The sequence below is a fragment of the Hypomesus nipponensis genome, chromosome 19 (genome assembly GCF_054491055.1).
Source record: "Hypomesus nipponensis isolate SF chromosome 19, ASM5449105v1, whole genome shotgun sequence".
Taxonomy (NCBI): Eukaryota; Metazoa; Chordata; class Actinopteri; order Osmeriformes; family Osmeridae; genus Hypomesus; species Hypomesus nipponensis.
The window spans coordinates 7,538,051-7,556,901 of record NC_140379.1 but is presented as its reverse complement, the minus strand read 5'-3'; the positions used below and the strand labels follow the sequence as shown (position 1 = coordinate 7,556,901).

Below are 18,851 nucleotides of genomic sequence, written 5' to 3'. Positions count from 1 at the left end.
TGAATAAACTATTAATGATGTTTATACAAAATCTGAACAACGTATTGTCAAATGGTTGTCAAAAAGGTGATGGAAAAAGTTGGCCCCATTGAGAAACGTCCATACCACAAACTGATAGTTCTAGTTTTATGTGAAAAGATTTATACAAATGTTTTCTTGCAAATCATCTTTTGTCTCAGAGGTAAGGAGAGTACTCCACCTAGTGGAAACAAGCTGTTTGTTCATCTGGAAGGTGGAGATAGAGAGCCTAATGCCTCGGATAGCCAGGCAGGCACGAAGACCATTACAGCTGAGCCGACTGGCTTACAACCCTGCCGGAAGGCCTCCCAGCCCAGGGACAAGCCTTGCTGCTGACTACAGACACATCATTACCTCAGGAGGCTCAAGCTGTGGCCAGTGGCTCACTGCAGGTGGAATGAAGCTTTGTAGACAACTACTATGTGTGAACTTGGTCATCTTCTATAGAAGAATAAACACTTCACATGCCAGGAATAATAACATAACAAAAAACCCTCTTCTCCTGTTTCTACTCCACCCTGCTGCTCATTTTTGACAAACAAGCCATGAAAGAAAGAAAGATATTTGGGTAGTGCTGAAACCACTGCATGAATACTGAATCTTAATGTGTCATTTGCCTGAAAGAGACAGCTAACATTTAACAAATCACCATCCAGGTCTACAGGGCAAAAGCTGTTTCTGACATTCATCATCCCCTTATGTGGTTTGCGAGTCTCAAATAACACTGCAATTCACCTTACCTCGTCAGGATTTCAATGAAAGTTGCCTCCTGATTCATTTGGGGCTTCTCTCTGATGGTTTATTTTATAGTTGGCATAATAGGCTACTGTTTGACAATACCATTTTAATTAGAAAAGGAATCTAGAAGCCGTGTCCATTTTGACACTTGGACAGAAGTTACCTTCCAAGAAATGGTAATAGGCACACAATACCACTTGATGGTTGACACGGTGGGCGGTGTAGATTGGCGCTGCTCACTGTTCAAACATACCACATGGCTCTCTGCACACATTCATTCTTAATCTACATATCACACAATAGACGACTGCAAATCGAACGGTTTATTTTGTTCAAGTGTTAAAGGAGAATTATAAAAAGCATATACCAAGAATAACATATTTAAAAAGCCAGAAAGCAATCTATCAGGCACTGAAATACTATTGGCCTTAAACACTGTTTTATAACAAGCCTGTGGGTGACTTCTGGCCATAGCAAGTCTGTAAAGTGTTAAGAGTCACGTGAGTGCAAAATACAGCAAGAGCTTGAACATGCATGTTGAATTTGTTTGGGTAATACAGCAAAGTTTTGCTTTACTGAGCAGAAACCTCTTTTAATTGAAAGGTTAATCTTTTACAAAACGTAATGTCTTTCATTAATCATTGATTTTGGTTGAGGTGATGTAAGGAAGTTTATTTGAATTCTTTTTAGACAAATTTTTTCCAGGTCAGCGAGTGAAAATACACTGTTGTATCTGGTAAGATTGGCTTGGTGATTGAATGAGGAATAGGATCTTCAGAACTTGTCGCTAACAACAACGGGACTGAAGCATTTGCTTGTGTCAGCCATGAAGGCCTCAATCTCCTCCACGGTACGAGGCACACAGGTGAGCAGTTCCACGCCGTTAGCAGTCACTGCAATGTCATCTTCAATGCGCACCTGGACACAAAAACATGGGGCCTTTACTACATTTGTGAAGACATAATAATTATAACTCAATAATCCATGAATAATCAGTAAAAAAAATAAAATGAATATATATTAATAAAAAACAACCCAGGGCTGAAAATTGATTGGATTTCTTATATTATGATGTTGATATCCACTTTGTTATTACTACTAACCCCTCCGAAGCCACGGAAGCGGGCCAGCACTTGGTTGTTGATGAAGCAGTTCTGGGCTGGGTTAGCCAGGGCCTGGTCCAGCAGATGGTTGATGAAGTAGATGCCGGGCTCCACCGTCAGGACCATGCGCTCCCTCACCAGACGGCCCATCCTCAAGCTCTTCAGGCCAGGCTCGTCGATACGCTCCACCCCCTGATAGCAATGGAGACCAGGCATGTGCACACACACCATTACACTGACACGACTTCCAACTCAAGTTTGAAAATGCAACTGTGTACTTATATATATGTGCATTCGCCTGTTGTCATTTGTGCTAATCACGAAGGCAGTGAAGCTGCTTCACACTGTCCTCACCAACACAACCCCGTTAACGTAAATGCATATAAACAGCAGTGATATACCTCTGGGTACCCCCCGACGTCATGCACGTCGATGCCCAGCAGATGTCCCAGGCCATGGGGCATGAAGACCGAGCCCATGTGCACCTTCAGCATGTCCTCCACGCTGCCACTCAGGATGCCAATCTTCACGAGCTCCTCCAGGTGCACTCGGTCTGCCAGACGATGCATCTCAGTCCACTTCACCCCTGCAACACATCATTTGATACCAGTATTAAGGTCACATTTAGGCCAAAATCGGTAAAATCAACAAGTTGGATCAGATATCTTGCCCAACCCTAGTTAGGACTGTCGTCAAACTTGTCAGGTATAGTGGCATTACAAATGATAAAAGTGTAGTGTGTGTAATTTTATTTCACACAAAAAAGAAATCGCGAATTAAAGAATCATTTTAATACCCTTCCATTGAGCTGAGGCTTGAATGTCCTCTGTGGTAAAACAGTACCTGGCTTGAGAGCAGCCAAGACGTCCCGAGATGACTTCAGCACAGCCTCGTAGATGGCCTTCTGGTCTGGAGTGAATTTGCCATTGGCTGGGAAGGAGCAGGTGATGTCGGAGGAGTAGCAGTAGTACTCTCCACCCATGTCAAACAGACTGCAGGTGACACACACACGCACACGCACAGTTGAGTGGAGCCACAGCTCGGCTCAAGGCCCGTTTATTTTTTCTGAACATAAATCATAGAAATTGTTCACAGCATAAATGCACATTTTGAGAGCAGTGGCTGTTTTCTTGCCAGAGTTGCTCAAATTGTGTCACCACAGGTGCTCCACACAACCACTTTCAATCTCCACACTTAAACACACAGCAGAGCAAACTGCCTCCGGTCCATAAGGAAACCAGGGGGCCATGAAAGACAAAGGACAGCTGCCCAAAGAAATAAAATCAAAGGTTTTGCTGACTCACCACATGTCTCCATCCATGATGGTCTTGTCATTGGCAGCCCCAGCATGACCATAGTGCAGAACTGAGGAGTTGTTTCCACTGGTGTACAAGGCAGACATAACCATCACAAATAGGCTACATGATCAAGATGTGACCTCTAATCAGCATTGTGAATCATCAGTGAATCATCAGTTTGAATTAGCAGTGTGTTTCATTTGGAATAGTCCTCAGAAATCTCTGAAAATAATCGTTGTTGACATAGCCGCGGGAACATATTTTATCGGGGGGGGGGTGCTGGGGGGGGGGAGGGGGCTTAATGTTGCAAGGCTGTGCCACGGTTGTGGATTTTCAAGTCATATCATTTTAAATTGTGGTGCTGTCAGCAGGGGGTGCTGCAGCACCCTCAGCACCCCGAGTTCCCACGGCCATGGTCAAAGTGATTGAAGTTTGAGTTGCAGTGGCACTCCAAAAAACGTTCCTCCCTGAATTCTACAATTTATTCCCAGTGCCATCTTCAGTTAGTGATGAAACAGTTAAACCAGAAACTTTGAACTGTTTTCCTGGAAGGACGACCTCTAAGGAAGGTGAGATGTCGGGAAGATGGACACCAAGAACACTGGAAGCGTAAATTAGTGGTCATCTTATTGATTACTAATAACTCTTATACCTCCCTTTGGCAGGCTGTGTAAATGTGGGTTGGCGGCTAGATTGTTTCATGCACTGCTAAAGCCTTTCCTCTGTAAAAGTGTGGAGGAAGAGGTTTTGGTGTCTTACGTCCCACAGATGCAGGTGTAGGAGGTGTGACGCATCCCCCCGCGTGTGTAGCAGTAGTGCTGGAACAGACTGGAGGACAGAAAAACATCAGGCAAAAATACATTCAACAAACTGAACAAGACATACTGAACAGATATGCAACATAGAAAATCATCAAATGACTTGATTTTCTGTATCCTAAAAACGTAATTCAATTATTGGAGATCAGAGGAATCGGGAGCTGGTCAGCTCAAAGGGGTTTTCAGAAGGGAAGTTCAAACACTCCTGCCCTCCTCTTGACCTGCTGCTTTAACTAGCCTTCCCCTTCTTCTCTAATCATCACCCAGGCAGAACCGTCAAACGCCCCTGCATCTCTGGCAGCTCGAAATTAGCATCAGGATGCAAAGCAGATAAAAGGTCACTGAAGATGCTTGATATGAAGTTGTTGAAAAATAAAAACAATTTCTACCATGGAGTTTCATCAGTGGTGGTGGGAGTCTGCAGTTCTAGTGCGAAAAACGCATGACTGGATTTGACAGGGAACCCAGTGTTGTACTTCCTACACCTTCTGAAGAGGTGTTTGTTCTTAGTGCACCCCGTGTTCTAATAGCCAACCAACAAAAGAGCTACTTGTCAGATGCGTCAAGCACAACCGATCAACAAATCCACAATGTCTGCAGCACCATCACCAACATTGCAAGATGTTCTCTCACCTCTCCATCTCATACTCTTTCTGGCCAGGTTTCACATGCTTCATAAGCTGTGGAGGGAGGATCAAACAGACTCATTTAGGTCATCTCATATCAGTCATGCTATGTAAAGTAAAACAGCTCCTTGCCCCTGCGTTGGGGCTATGGGGCCCTGCAGGATCTCACCTCTTTATGGGCTTCACTGGAAATCCGGTTAGTGTAGCGCAGGACCTCCAGCTCCATATCAGTCTTAATCAGACGGCTGCAGGACAGGAGGAACAAGGATTTGAGAAACGCATTCCTTTAATGTGTGAGTGTGCTGTAACTAAGTGCCCTTCCAGGTGAACATGAATCAATGTTGTCATGCATAAACACATTTTGTAGCACCCAGCATCAAGCCACAGGCTAAACAACCACAGAGGAATCTGAATATGTGGTTGCTGTAAATGTTGGACTGTGGGAAGGGAATTTATATCACTTTTATACAGGAAATGTTGGTGTTTACACCACTGAGAAAAGGCCTACATTGATTTATGTTAAGCAAACACCTCAAAAATGTATAAATTACAGAAGCTATACTCGTATCTTAACTCTGCAGAATATTTCTCACTTCTCACTCAGAAAATCGGGCCATGCTATCTTATTAGTGAGGTGTTTTCTTTTAACAGTCTATTCTTGGTTCCACTCATTATTCATTCTCATTAAATGATTCTTCCTTACATTCGTAAAACAGTCACTTCAGTGAGTCAGTGTAAAAACAACCAGTCGTCTAACATGGTTCAACCAAAACTCCCAACAGACTTACACGTAACCCATGGTTACGGCTGCATTGATATCTCTCTGATCAAACAAATTTAATGCTCTATAATATATTCATATTTACAGTTCCATATTTTTGCAACTGGAAACACAAGGAAATGTCAGTTTATTTTCTCCTAGGAGCCGTGCCTGAACGGCTCCCTTATTTCATAAATGTCAGTTTCATCAGGATGGTGGTGCTAGACAGCCTAATGCCAAGGATAGCCAGGCAGGCACAAAGACCATTACAGCTGAGCAGACTGGCTTACAACCCTGCCAGGAGGCCTCCCAGTCCAGGGAACAAGCCTTGCTGCTGACTACAGACACATCATTACCTCAGGAGGCTCAAGCTGTGGCCAGTGGCTCACTGTAGGTGGAATGAAGCTTTGTAGACGACTTGCATTAGCTATTTGAAGCCTTTGTAAATTGCTATGGAGGAATTAACACCTTTCTCTATACAAGCGTGAAGTGGAAAAATATCACACTGTTGTAATTATGAAGATGAAGAATGAGTATGGATTATATGATGAAGAATGCCATTTGATTACGTTTATACTTAATACTTGTATACTTTATACTTATATACTTTACATCTTTATATGTTATATCTTATATTTTTATAGTTACACTATGGAAAAAGCCTGATACAAAGTTGTTGACTGTTTAGTATTTCCCCTAAGGGATAGAAGGAAAATTAAGCCCAAAAGTGTCAATCTGGATGATTGTGGATGAGTGTGAGATAAATCTGTGAGCAAGTTCATATCATATGAAAAACTACAAAACCCAGCAGTAAATGAGGCCGGAGCCCAGCGTAACTGGCCGTCAAGGTCAGAATAGGTCTACAAAAAATAGATGACTTCTCTATGCACCTGCAATCTGAATCTCTCAGAGAGAGAGATCCAATAAGAAGTTAAATGAATGGTGACAAAATAAATATTGTACCAATAGTAAAACTTACAGAACTGATCAAGTTTTGATATAAAAGAGAGTTTGAAGAGAATTTCTTCAGTCTGGTTCTGCAGAATCACACTCACGTTTTTTGGAATCACCCTGCCCTTTTGGATTCCAATAAAACTCTTTGCATCAAACTCTGTTGGATCTCCTGTACTGTTTCAAACTTAGAAAACGTTTGATCCAAGACTTAGACTTAGTACGTTGAATTTTAACTTCTTCAAGCGCTTGAAAGGATCACTAGAGAAAACAAAAAGTGGATTGAATCTGCTTACCACTCCACAATGACTGGATGCAGAAGGGTGTTGTTTACTTGGAATCTATTCAAATAAAAAGAGATAACATTTAAAAAAAGATTTGAGGTAGTAATAGTTTCAGGACAACAGAACACTAGATCATGTTGGCATGAATGGATAACTTACAAGCAGAAGCTACTAGAGCTAGCATATTAATTTCCACCAAATTAGTTCCAGATATTCCAGATAAATAACTGATATCCTGCATGCTTGCTAATACAAGACTTCCTTTTAAAAATATACAATTATACTCTTATAATCGAGTCATTGATGCCAATTCAACATACCGGCTGATTCCCTCAAAGGAGGCTTCGCGGCAGATACTCCCACTATCTGTGTTCTGTCCTCTCTGGAAGACAAATGCACTTAGGAAAGCAGTTTTCCAGTCCATGTAAATATCAATATTTCATCATTGCAAGGGTACAAAACCATAGAATTGGATACCATCAGCATAGCCTACAAGGAAAAAATCAGCCAATCCCAAATGATATGACTGTAAGAGGAATGCAATGACACTTGACAAGTGTGTAACTATGCATTATTTAAAAAAACAAAAACAAAAACCGGTTGATTGACATACCAGGGTTAAAAGGACAGCTGCTGACATGTTGGCCAGGGCATCAGGGATCTGGAGGACAACAGAGAACTTTGATCACATTCTAGCATCAAAGCTGTCTGTGTTGAGATCACTGTCAGAGGAGGAAGGTTCCATCTGATGGTTAACCTGAGGTTCCTTATGAAGCTAAGCTGCAGAATGGAAGGTCATGACTGTTCCTGTGCACAAGACACATTTCAGTGCCCAGTCTGACCTTGTTTTGTTCTGTGTACCTGACAAATAAAAGACTTGAACTTGAACGATATGACTCCACTGGTAGTGTTAGACGTCAACACTCAATGATTTTAGCACCGTTTATTAATCCTCAGAAAACAACGCAAATATCTGCTTGTGCAGCCCAAGTTCACTGGAGAAATGTAATGAAAGATCGCGGTTATACAACTTTGAAACCATTATTTTCTGAAGGCATCTGTACAGTAGCTTTGAGAGGATAACAGCTTTGGGTAGAAATAATATTACATTCTTTGAAACCTGTTAATCCCATATCCTTATGCTGTGAATAACTGAGGGGCGATTTGTTATCTACATTACATTCGACTCTTAAACTAGACCTTGAGGTTAAGAGTTCAAGGAATCAAATGTTCTGCTCTCCCTGTTCAAACTTAAGTATCAAACACACGTCTACATCTTAAAAGACCATTGGGTAGAGTGGAAATCCACTGCACGAAAACTGAATCTTAATGTGCCATATGCCTAAAAGAGACAGCTAACATTTAGCTAATGACCATCCAAGTCTACAGGGATAACAGCTGTTTCCTTCCAACATTCATCACCTCCCTGTGTTTGGTTTGAGACAGACGTGATGGAAAGCATTTGAGAGAGGAGTGCTCTGCCAAGAATGATCTGGCAAATTTCTGACCGTAATTATGATGCACCAATAGCTTCACCTATCACATGTGCCCTTGTTCACTGTTTTTACGATCAAAGTATGAAGCAATGTACCCTAATCAGTTCCATTATATAGTTATACACCACAGTGTCTCTAACCAGGGGTGGTTCAAAGTCTGGTTATAAGGTCTTTGGAAAGATAAGATCTTGCAGACAAAGCCCACTTGGATAAGCACTGAAACACACTTACATCACAGGTGTACTTCACTTCATCCACTGCATACTTTTGCTGGAAATGTTCTCTAGGGTAGATCCTGTCAGCAAATACAGAGAAATCATTTAAATAGAATGTTGTGGTTACTTTACTTCAAATGGATGACCTGCATGTAAACTGCATAAAGGCCAAATCTGAGAAAGTTTCAACATGAGGATGCAACTCACTCTCCCATCCAGGTTCCATAGCTTTCTGGAAGCTTGGGAACAAACAAAACAGACTTTCCTGTGTCCACATCAATGGCTCCATAGCAATCTGCTTCAGTCACTCCAAAAGCCCAGTGAAAGAAGGACTCCTACAGAATTACATGAAACAAGCACAGTGAACACTAACTGCACAGACATCATCAGTCAGTCTACAAAAAAAATAATATATATATATATATATATATCCAGATATTAGAGATATTGAACATAGTAGCCTTTTGCTAAGTTGAGATCTGTCAGCAGCCTACCTGTCTGAATAGTATGTCCGTATCGGTGCAGTACCTCTGCTTCTGTTCGCCCCCCTGCAGCAGCACCACAGACTTGGGCAGCAGCCCCTCCTTGGCCCTCAGGCCCTGGCACAGCCGCCTGCGGTTCTCAGCAAACAGAGCTGCTGATACCCTTAGGGTGTCCTTCCCCAGCCAATACACAGATCTGGATAGAACAGAAGACAGGGGCATAGAGGTTACCTACAGTACTACCAAGAGACTTCCCATGCATTATACATACTTGTACTGTAGCTAGACACTTCTAAGAGGTAGCTAAGTTAATGACAACAAAAGACAAATTACTTTCTGAATACCTTGAAAAACAACAGTGGAAAACTGTTGGAGATAGGTCTATGGATAATTGATTGAGGCGGATCGAGGCCTAGTATTTTTTATAAAGACATTCATGATCAAGATAAAACAGGGATCTAGGGTAAGTATGACTGTGAACTATAACTGAGCAACAAGGATGCTCTGGATAAGAAACTGCGACACGATCAAAGTTCAAACAACGATGCAGCCTAAGCATAATTTATCACGCAACTGCACAGGACTTTGACAGGTCAACACAGTTGTAGTTTTTTATCCTGCATTACATGGACAACTTGCAACCGCAAAACACTGCAACAGACAACGACGACCTAGATTGCAGAACAAAAACATTTAGAAACTACAAAATCATTTAGCAGAATGTCCAACAATTCCTTCATGTTTCTATTGAGACACTAAGAGCCAATCAAAACAAACCTGGCCGATTCTGATAAATTGGCGTTAGCTAAACGAGCCTTAACGTTGTAGAAACAAAATATGCTAAGCAAGTCAATACGACATAACGAATGACGCCAAAATATGACTTGGAATTAAATGTAAATATAAATGGATGCGCAAAAGCTAAAGTCTAGGCTAAAACTGGATAAATTGCAACTTACTCCTGACGTGCCGCCATGACTCTACTACAGTGGTGGTCATGTGCGTTTGGGCGGATGTATCACGTGATTTTAGGTGTCTTCGATTTTATTCAGCACCGGTGGCGCCGACAGTCGGCTGCAGCCGGCTGCCTTGAAGCTGAGAATGCCATTGGCTGCTTCAAGTCAGCGGGCTGCAGGCGCCTGCAGGCGACGCCGGCAATGCATGAAGTCGAACACCTTTTGTCAGCAATGCTGATCAGCTGATTTTGGTTCCCCATACACTTCTGCTGTCCCGATGTTCTTGCTCGTTAGTATGAACCAGAACCATGTAAAAAAAAAAAATTATATGGCTCTGGTATGAACTAGTATGAACAGGTATGAACGAATTTAAATATGTTTTCACTCAGCTTGTTCTCACTCAGGGAGCACTCGCACTACACCTATATAGTTTATTAATAGGATTTACTGTCGTACATCATGTATCAGTGACACAGTGTCACTGTCACTTAAGTAATCTCATTGCATTAAGGGGATGTAGGCCTACTACATGTGAATAGGGAAAAAAAATCCTGTTCTTCTATCAGAATGAAACTTTACCACATGAATGTACCCCAAAAATGTAAGATATATTTGTATCGTGACTTTTAGTCCCCCCCCCCAATAAATTATGCAAATGACGTGTTTTGTCATTAAATATGTGGTAATTTGCATACAATGTAGAACACGGCATATGGATGATGAAGTCAGAACTTTTTGGTTTGTTTTAATGGGATCAATAACTAATTGGTTAGAATTGCTCAGAGGCTTTTGTCAGTTTGTTTTTTCAGTTAATTATTTTTAAATGCTCTTGACAAGTGCTAAAAAACGTTTTCGCCTCTTTTTTTGGTATATAATACCACATAAAATTATATTGACATAAACAAAATCGAAAATCCCTCTGAACATGTCTAGATATTGCAATTACAAAGCAATATGTAAAATTGTGTAGCTTTACCTATTATGAGCCAAGAGTTGTCTAGCTTGACATGTGTGCTAGATGCAATTTTGAGAAAATCGCTGTTAAACATTTAGAAGTGTTAAAACGGGTTCTCTCTATCGCTCTGTGTTCCCCCCCTTACTACCATGACAAAAAAGTAAATAGCAATATATGATTTGGCTAGCCATATGCTTGAGAGAATAAGCTTTCCAACAATATACAATTCATTTAAGTAATTTCTTAACTTGCTGAGACAAATTTCAATAAAAGATGGTAACAGACCATGATTTAAGGTTTTGTTTACTCGGCGCAGGCGATATAAAATCATAAAAATAAAAATGTTTTGGCAATATTTGTGGCATGTTATGAAAGTTTACTAGTTATAGAACCAAAATATCAAAAAAATTCAAAATTGACAAACTGAAAAAAAATCCTTTTTTTTTGCCTGTAGTACCTGGCCTTAAAGTAACACCCACAAAATTGAGGGGTAGAATAATTTTTTACTTAATATGGACCCATCTGTTTTACAAAAGGCCCGAGATCCTTTTTTAAAGTATCAAGTTGTTCGCTTTACTAAAGAAATTATTAGTTCATTATTTCATTATTCTAATGGTCAGAAGCAACTATCATGGCCCAGGTGTTATACGTAGCTACTCCACTTTCTGCTCATGTATAGAAAAAAACACACATATAACCTGCTGTATGAGTGGATTGCTTAGCACCTAGACTATTTCAGCTTCAGTTTTTCTTGGAATAAGTCTGGAGACACACACAACCAGAACAGGGTTGACCTTATTGCCAGCATCCCCAGAAGTGCAGTGGCAGCTCAGAGGAAGTTTACTGTAATGTTGGAATACAAACAACAGGGGGAGATGCAACTGTAACTTTGAAAACATTGCTGTGACCAAAACAGTAACAGATCAGTATTTCTTGATTGTGCAGCACAATATATTAAACTGCCCCTGGAGACAAAGAAAGAAAAACTAACAAGCAAGAAAACATTTTCATATTTACCTCACAATGTAAGAAGAGGTCAAGATACAGTTTGTATATGGTGAACTTAGTTTCATTGTTAATCATATCTTTTATTTAAAAAAAAATCCTATCAGTGCTTAGATGACACAAAGTAAACATTCAGTCGAGAAAGGTATTGACCTGTTATCAGTACTGTCTGTAAATAAGAATTTATTTTGTTTTTGAGTGAGCGGGGACAGTGTTGCTGAGAAGTGTTGGAGTTTAAACTTCATTAGTGAGGCTCTTGGTGATCTGCCCTTTCAACCAGACACACACCGTCTCTGTGTGAGCTCATTTATTCAGGATTTAATTTGAACTGGGAAATGGCTCTCCTGACCAAACACTCATTATTTGAATTTAGCCATTTTTCAGATTTCATAAAGGCCAGAGAGCAATCTGCATTATCATCTTCACTATCATCTATCATCTTCATGCCACTAACAGTGGCAGTCAAGCACTGATGGATTGTACTAGTTGCAGAACATTCAGTGTGGCCTGGGCTAGAGAAAGACACCCTCTGAGACAGTACAGTGCCATTTCCCCTCAATCCTAATTTTTATCTCTGGTGCCAGCTGCATGTCCTGATGATACAGTTGAACTGAAACGCTTTGAACTCCAAACCTGACTCCTCAAGGGTTTGGGAGTGTTACAGTGGCTGGAAGGATGCCCTCCAAGAAAACGACACAAGGAAGGTGAAAAAAGGAAAAGTGCACACCACCATTTTTTCTGGGAAATGTAAGTGTTTGAAGACACCTCAGAACAACGTAAATTGTGGTATTGTTTGAATAAACTAGGAATATTTTTTGTTGTTGAGAAATGTATGTTTATTTACATAAAAACAGATTGAAACACAACAACTCCAGTTTATCCTTGTGAGGATGCTCTACCTCTCACCAAACAGGGAATAGCCTTGTTGAGTTGATGTACTGGATAAGTATAGAGACAGTTTTCTCAGATGATGATCTATTTTTAATAGCGGAGCCAACAGTTCCAAGACTGGTAGCTGGAGCTGTAAAAAAAAACGACAAAATGTTTTTTCAGTCAGCTCAGGGGGGCTACAGGGGGGGCCAGGAACATTTTTACAGGGACACTGGCCCCTGTAGGCCCCCGTGTAGAAACGCCCCTGGTGGCCGTACAGTAGTTTGTGAGACGTATAAGAGCATCATAGAGCATCATAGATAACCAGCCTCTAGCTTGTAAAAGGGAAGAATAGGAGAGGTGGCAAAGGAAGAGCTAGACTGAGAGAAAAAGGATAGAGCTAGATTGGGAGAGTGAGAGAGAGAAGGGAGAGAGAGAGAAAAGGAGATAAGAAGAGCAGAGAACACAGTCTCCAGAAGCAAAGCAGGTTTGGCTTTACCATTACCAATGTGCTGCAGTCAATTAGACAGATACTGAGCTAGCAAGGGGCTACATCGTACTGTCACTCGGATTATTTACACTCCTTTGCCACCCAGATGAAGGTTTAATTAAAATACAGAATCCTGCCCGCGAGAAATAGGAAATGGATTCTGCTGAGTGGGCGCTTGCTGTTACACCTGAGAGCACTGTATATATTCAGACACAGAGGCCCTCAGCAGACAACACAGAGGAAGAAGATATGGATGATGTGGGTGGTCAGATAACCAGATTACCTGTGTTCCCTCAAAAGCTGTTAGTGTAATCATCCCATAGATGGGACTCCTGGGGTTCTCTCTGTATTCCAACCCGTAATCATTAACAGCTAAAGATAAACCTGGTCTACAGAGAAGACTGCCAAGACAGCAGAAACAGGTCAAGAAAAAAGACAAGAAAATCTACACTGAACTGTTAAAAGAGGGATTATTTGTCAGCCAATTTTATTCAGAAGTTTTCGCAGTCAAACAAAATCTAGGCATAGACTAACGCTATCAGCGGAAATTGATCTTTCAGAAAGCAGTCCAAACATTACCCTGCACCTGACCTGCTGCTTTAAGTAGTCATTCTCTCATCCTCCTGTCATCACCCGGACGACACATCAAGCACATCTGAATCTCTAACAGTTAAATTAAAGTATCAGTACTCCAACCAAAGAAATATGAAGAAAGTTATCTTTCCAAGTTGCCTCCCAGAGTCTCGACAGACTTACATTTTGAGTCACGTAGCTCAGGAGGTGACTAGGGACATGATGTGATTGAAAAAAAGTGTTAATATTGTACAGTACAAAGAATTAAAACAAAAAAAATCAAATTATATGAGAGCCACTGCTCTTGTTTCAAATCGAAAGGGCTTCTTGAGTGTTCACAAATTGCTCTCCTCCTACTGTACCTCCCTAAAACCTAGTCAAAACGTATAGGGAGGTGAGCAGGATGGGGTGTTTGTGGTGACTGAGTTAAAGAGGTGTCTTGTTATCCAGGATGGGGAAAAACTCTTAACTAAGCCAACGCAGCAGGAGATGTATTTGAAGCACTGCTTGTCTCATTAGTTTGCCTGCAGCAGACAAGTAATAATTACTGCTCAAACCTCTGTGTTTCTTACCGTTGAATGAATGAAGCTACTGCTGTTAATACAGAGGAAATAGCCATCTGATGACATCTTACTGTTGCTGGTACAGTGGGATAGATGGACAGAGACTCACATCTGTCCACACCAGGGGATGACTACAAGGTCAGAGGTCATTTCATTTGCACTGCTTCCTTGTGTTGTTTTTAATGTTGTTATATTTCTCATTTTCCTGCTGCTTTATAATGTTTTTTATATACCTCTGTACGGTGTCCTTGAGTGCCAAGAAAGGCGCCTTGGAAAATAAAATGTATTATTTATTATTATTATGTGCACCAAATTGTAAACCTGTCACACTGTTCATGGCCAAGGTACAGTGATGCATGCATGCATGCACACCCCCCCCCCCCCCCCACTCACACAAAGAAAAACATACAAGCACGCAAGCGGACATGTTGTACACAAGCACTCACAAGCCTGGACTGTATCAACACAACAAAAAGGATCAAGGTAAGTTCAAAGTTTGACAAAACAAACTGTCGTCCTTGCTTACATTTCTCAGTCCTTTTACTGACTTAAACTAAGACGGTACATTCTCTGGGCGCTTTCCCGGGCACTGTGGCTGAAACACAACGTTGCTAGTCCCTCGCCGGCTACGAAGATGCCAAGCCAGGAGATGGATTTTCTACCCATAGTCAGATCCGCTTGTTTCCATCTTGTTAATATCCTTGTGGGAGGCCCAGATGAGCTAGGAAACTCACTAAGGGGTTTGCTCTGGAGACTTGGACAAGATTAACATGGCAGCAGAAATACCGGGGAAACCTTCAGAGCAGCGTAAATAACCTTGCATCAAGCAACGGACAAGTCTGGGCCCTGCTGCATGGGTACCAAGCAGCAGCCGGCTGCTGATTGATGCCGGGCCGGGCCTGTTCCGCTGTCTCCACGGCTACAACACTGTGCTGTATGGAGGGAAAATGAAGCCTTCCTCTGAGTACTTTTGCAGTGGCTATACTATAGCTTCTGCACAAAATACATCATACTGTTTCTGTTTTATGTACTGCTGAAATGTCTAGTTTTTACAGAAGTTTTCTGTAAAATTGTGGTAGGAGTCCAGACCTGACTTGATATTATTTGTAAACACTATTATTTGTGGAAGTTATTCCCAATCCCCTCACCACTCCCCGACCCCACACACACAAATATTCGTAACTTTTCAGTACTTTGGATTTACCTGCAGCAATATTCATGAATTCATTCTTTTTTACTGGCAGAATGGGTCAAATAAAATGAGAATATCAAATTTGACCTTGTATGAACAAGGTACAGATTTAGCTGCTCTCACTCCTCTTCCTTTATGAGAACCCCCTGAAATCAGATGTAGCAAATCAACGTCACGGCTGTTGTGCATGGAGTCTTCAGTGGGTTACAAGACAGAGTGAATCTGGTACTATGAAAAGACCATGACCTTCAGCCATGTAAGCTCTGGATCACATTCAGTCATTAGTATGAGTCATTGCAACATAGCAGTGATTCACTTCAGGGAAGCTCATTTCCATGGTGAGAAGAAATTCTGTATCACCAGTTTCAGAAGAAAGATCCTGGAACAAACTGGTTGGCCAGTATCTGCAGCATTACTGTTTGGACTGACTGGCAAATGTGTTTAAAGCGATGTAAATAGGGCAGATTGTGAGGGAAAGAGATCAGGATAGTCAGTGCAATCTGGGCAGAGCCAAATCCTGATCAAAGCCCTTTTCACTGCAGGTTAAGCAACATCCACATCCATAACACAGGACAGCTGTTTATTACGGGTGGGGGGATGGTGGGGGGGATTTGGTTTATGGGACAAGCACTCATATTTCATCTGGATTTATCCTTGTCAGTTTTTTTTTCAGAAATGGATTGCTCCAAAGCCACCCAGTTTAGCTATTAAATCATTTCAATTATTATGCAACTACTTTTGAGGCAGAGGTCGTATGTGAGGGAGGAGATTTGAGTGTTCTAGACACACGGCAGATGTTTCATCTCACCCACGACCTTCAAAAACCTTTTCACACAGAAGACAGATGAAGAACGCCACACAGCCACTGTGCATTACCATACTTTCATTTTTTATTGTGTCTATTTGATCATTTCTCTGTGATACAGTAGTTGTAGGAAACACTTGGGGTGAGCACAAAATAAATACATTCTTCTTCAGTCATTCAACAGTTGGCTCCGAGGGACTCTTGATCACGGTTCTGAAAAGTGTCCAGCAGAGGGGGTTCTGTGATTTGCCCTTTGTCCATGTGATCATAGTAATACATGAATGTGCAGGCTGGGCCAACCCTCACATACACACCTGTTTCTCTCTCTTCCACTCTCACATAAGCACCTGTCATAACTCCAAAAGTTATGGAGGGAAAGGTAATCATTTTGTAGTATTGTATTGTATGTCCGGACCCTTTATTTGCACTTCACAGAGCCACACCCAACTATTCATGCATCTCTCTAATTGCCACTTTTAACAGACCTCTTCATGTACACAAACCCCAATTAAACTGAGTAGATGCAGAGGATTAAAAAGGAATGAGTTGGACACCCACTCTTGTTTGTCTAGCGAATGAGATGAACCAGTTGCAAAGTGTAGCTAAGAGTATAAGATACGATCAAAGCCATTGTTTACAGCCAAGGAAATTGGAATGATCAGCAAAGCAGGCTAAGAATAGACCAACTGTGTTCTGTAGCTTGATCATTTTTAGGGCTTTAAGCACTACCGGGGATGCTTGGGTGATTACATTGATAGAAAAAAACTACATTTCAAAGGCCATGAAAAGACCAAGTCAGGTAGCCAAATGCTGTACAACTACTGGTACAGTAAAATGATTGACTGTATATTGCATTTCCCTTTCTTGTTAAACAAGTAGTCGAATTAGAGTCTGACAATCAGGAAGAAAGGTGAGAGGTTATTACAGCAGCCAGCTGATCTAGAATGTGTTGCCACTATTTCTATGATTTCTTGATTTAAAGTTATGAAAGTACAAGTACAGCAGCTTTGAATTGTTACAGTATACAGTACACTGCAAAATTCATAGTTCATTATGATGTTACAAATCTGTTGTGAGGGTGATACATGCAGTGTAGAATGCAGGAAATATGATGCAGCTCAAATGACTCTAAATAGAGAAGAAGTGGGTGGTGACGAGAACTGCACCCCACCACATGGAGACAACCATTTCTTGGTCCCTGTCAAGTACAGCAGGCTGAACAGTAGAGCATGTGGTGAAGCAACACTGAGAATGGTGGCCGGTCATAAATACTCATTAGGTGGAGAATGTGTAAATTAGTTGAGACAGCCAGATTAATGAGAATAAAGAGCCTGGAGTCTTAGCCACTAGAATGTGGCACCATTGATATTGTAGCTGTACAATGGTTTGAGTTTTTTTTTGGCACAGGCTGTAAATCATCTTCTGTGCAGCCCATGTTGGTGTGTTATGTACAGTAGATCTCAGGTGGCTGAGCGGTAAGGGAATCGGGCTAGTAATCAGAAAGTTGCTGGTTCGATTCCCGGCTGTGCCAAATGACGTTGTGTCCTTGGGCAAGGCACTTCACCCTACTTGCCTCGAGGGGAATGTCCCTGTACTTACTGTACGTCGCTCTGGATAAGAGCGTTTGCTAAATGACTAAATGTAAATGTAAATGTAGATCTATTGTGTGCTATACTGTTCGCCTTGGCACATGTAGTTTATGGCCTTAAACAAATACTAGGTGTTCCTCAAGCTCACGCACCTGCTGACCCCTACAGGTGTTCCCAGCGTGTTCTCACATACCAGCCAGGTAAAATGATTCAGATGCAGTTTGGGGGAAGCAGGAATGACGAGCATTTGTTTACCACATAGGAAGCAGCATGTTGACTAAATGGTCCCTATTTTCCAGTGCTGTGGGTGAAATTCCTTTATTTGTCCATTTACCTCTGCATCACATTTACTACTGCAGCCCAGTGTCTCATTCGAAAAATCCAAGTGGCATTCATTACGCATGGCGATTTTGTGCAGAACACAATGTCATATAACATTCCATAAAGGACCCACTGGAATTTTGACCTGTAGCCTAGTGCTTCCCAATCAGAAAGGCATTTTCTTGCTCCCAAACATTCTATTCGAATTTAGGATGATGCATGACAGCATTGATTGAATATGTATTGTCTCAGAGGGGACTATGTAGATATGGCATAATGAGAAAGACATTCAATGGATAATCACCGTCTCCTATCTCCTGTCGCAAATTTTGCGAACATTTTCAAATGCGGAGGGTTACCCATTTGACAGCTGCTTTTGGAAGCAATATTTCGCCTGCTAACATGGACGAAGATTTGAGTGTGTTGAGGAAAATAAAAAAACTGAGGTCATGTGTGTCACAAGATGGGCCACTATCAATTTACTGTATGCTTGCTGGAATAAGGCAGAAGGAGCCCCACACAAAGTTAAAGAGGCCCACACTTACCCCCTGAGTAATCCTATTACAGATTTTTCCCAAACGATTAGGATTAAGATGTCTTATCTATTTTACACGCGTAAGGACTTCAAAGTTAGTGCAAATACATAATGGTCATTCAAGACGGAACTCCAGCCAAGAGGGCCAGAGATAAATAATCACTGTAAACTTGAAAGTGCATCTTCAGGGCTTTCTCATGTAGGACTT

General features: G+C 41.4%; 1 protein-coding gene across 1 annotated transcript; it reads right to left on the bottom strand.

Annotated features, from left to right (window-relative positions):
• Positions 1-1,064: 1,064 nt before the first annotated feature.
• On the bottom strand, positions 1,065-9,790 carry pepd (peptidase D). The gene is made up of 15 exons (XM_084681576.1): positions 9,749-9,790; positions 8,802-8,985; positions 8,515-8,642; positions 8,324-8,387; positions 7,210-7,257; positions 6,917-6,978; positions 6,609-6,653; positions 4,771-4,846; positions 4,609-4,655; positions 3,917-3,985; positions 3,164-3,241; positions 2,703-2,851; positions 2,261-2,445; positions 1,860-2,051; positions 1,065-1,674 (listed from the first exon to the last, which is right to left on the bottom strand). The coding sequence occupies exons 1-15, from the start codon at positions 9,763-9,765 to the stop codon at positions 1,531-1,533; spliced, it is 1,488 nt and encodes a 495-aa protein (XP_084537702.1). The 5' UTR covers positions 9,766-9,790; the 3' UTR covers positions 1,065-1,530.
• Positions 9,791-18,851: the final 9,061 nt, after the last annotated feature.

Bases quoted from the DNA above. Each gene is read 5' to 3' on its own strand.
- pepd (XM_084681576.1), bottom strand. The intron at 8,643-8,801 runs GTAGGCTGCTGA...GTAATTCTGTAG, and splicing joins CGGACATACTATTCAGACAG to GAGTCCTTCTTTCACTGGGC. The intron at 6,654-6,916 runs GTATGTTGAATT...TTATTTGAATAG, and splicing joins TCCTTTGAGGGAATCAGCCG to ATTCCAAGTAAACAACACCC.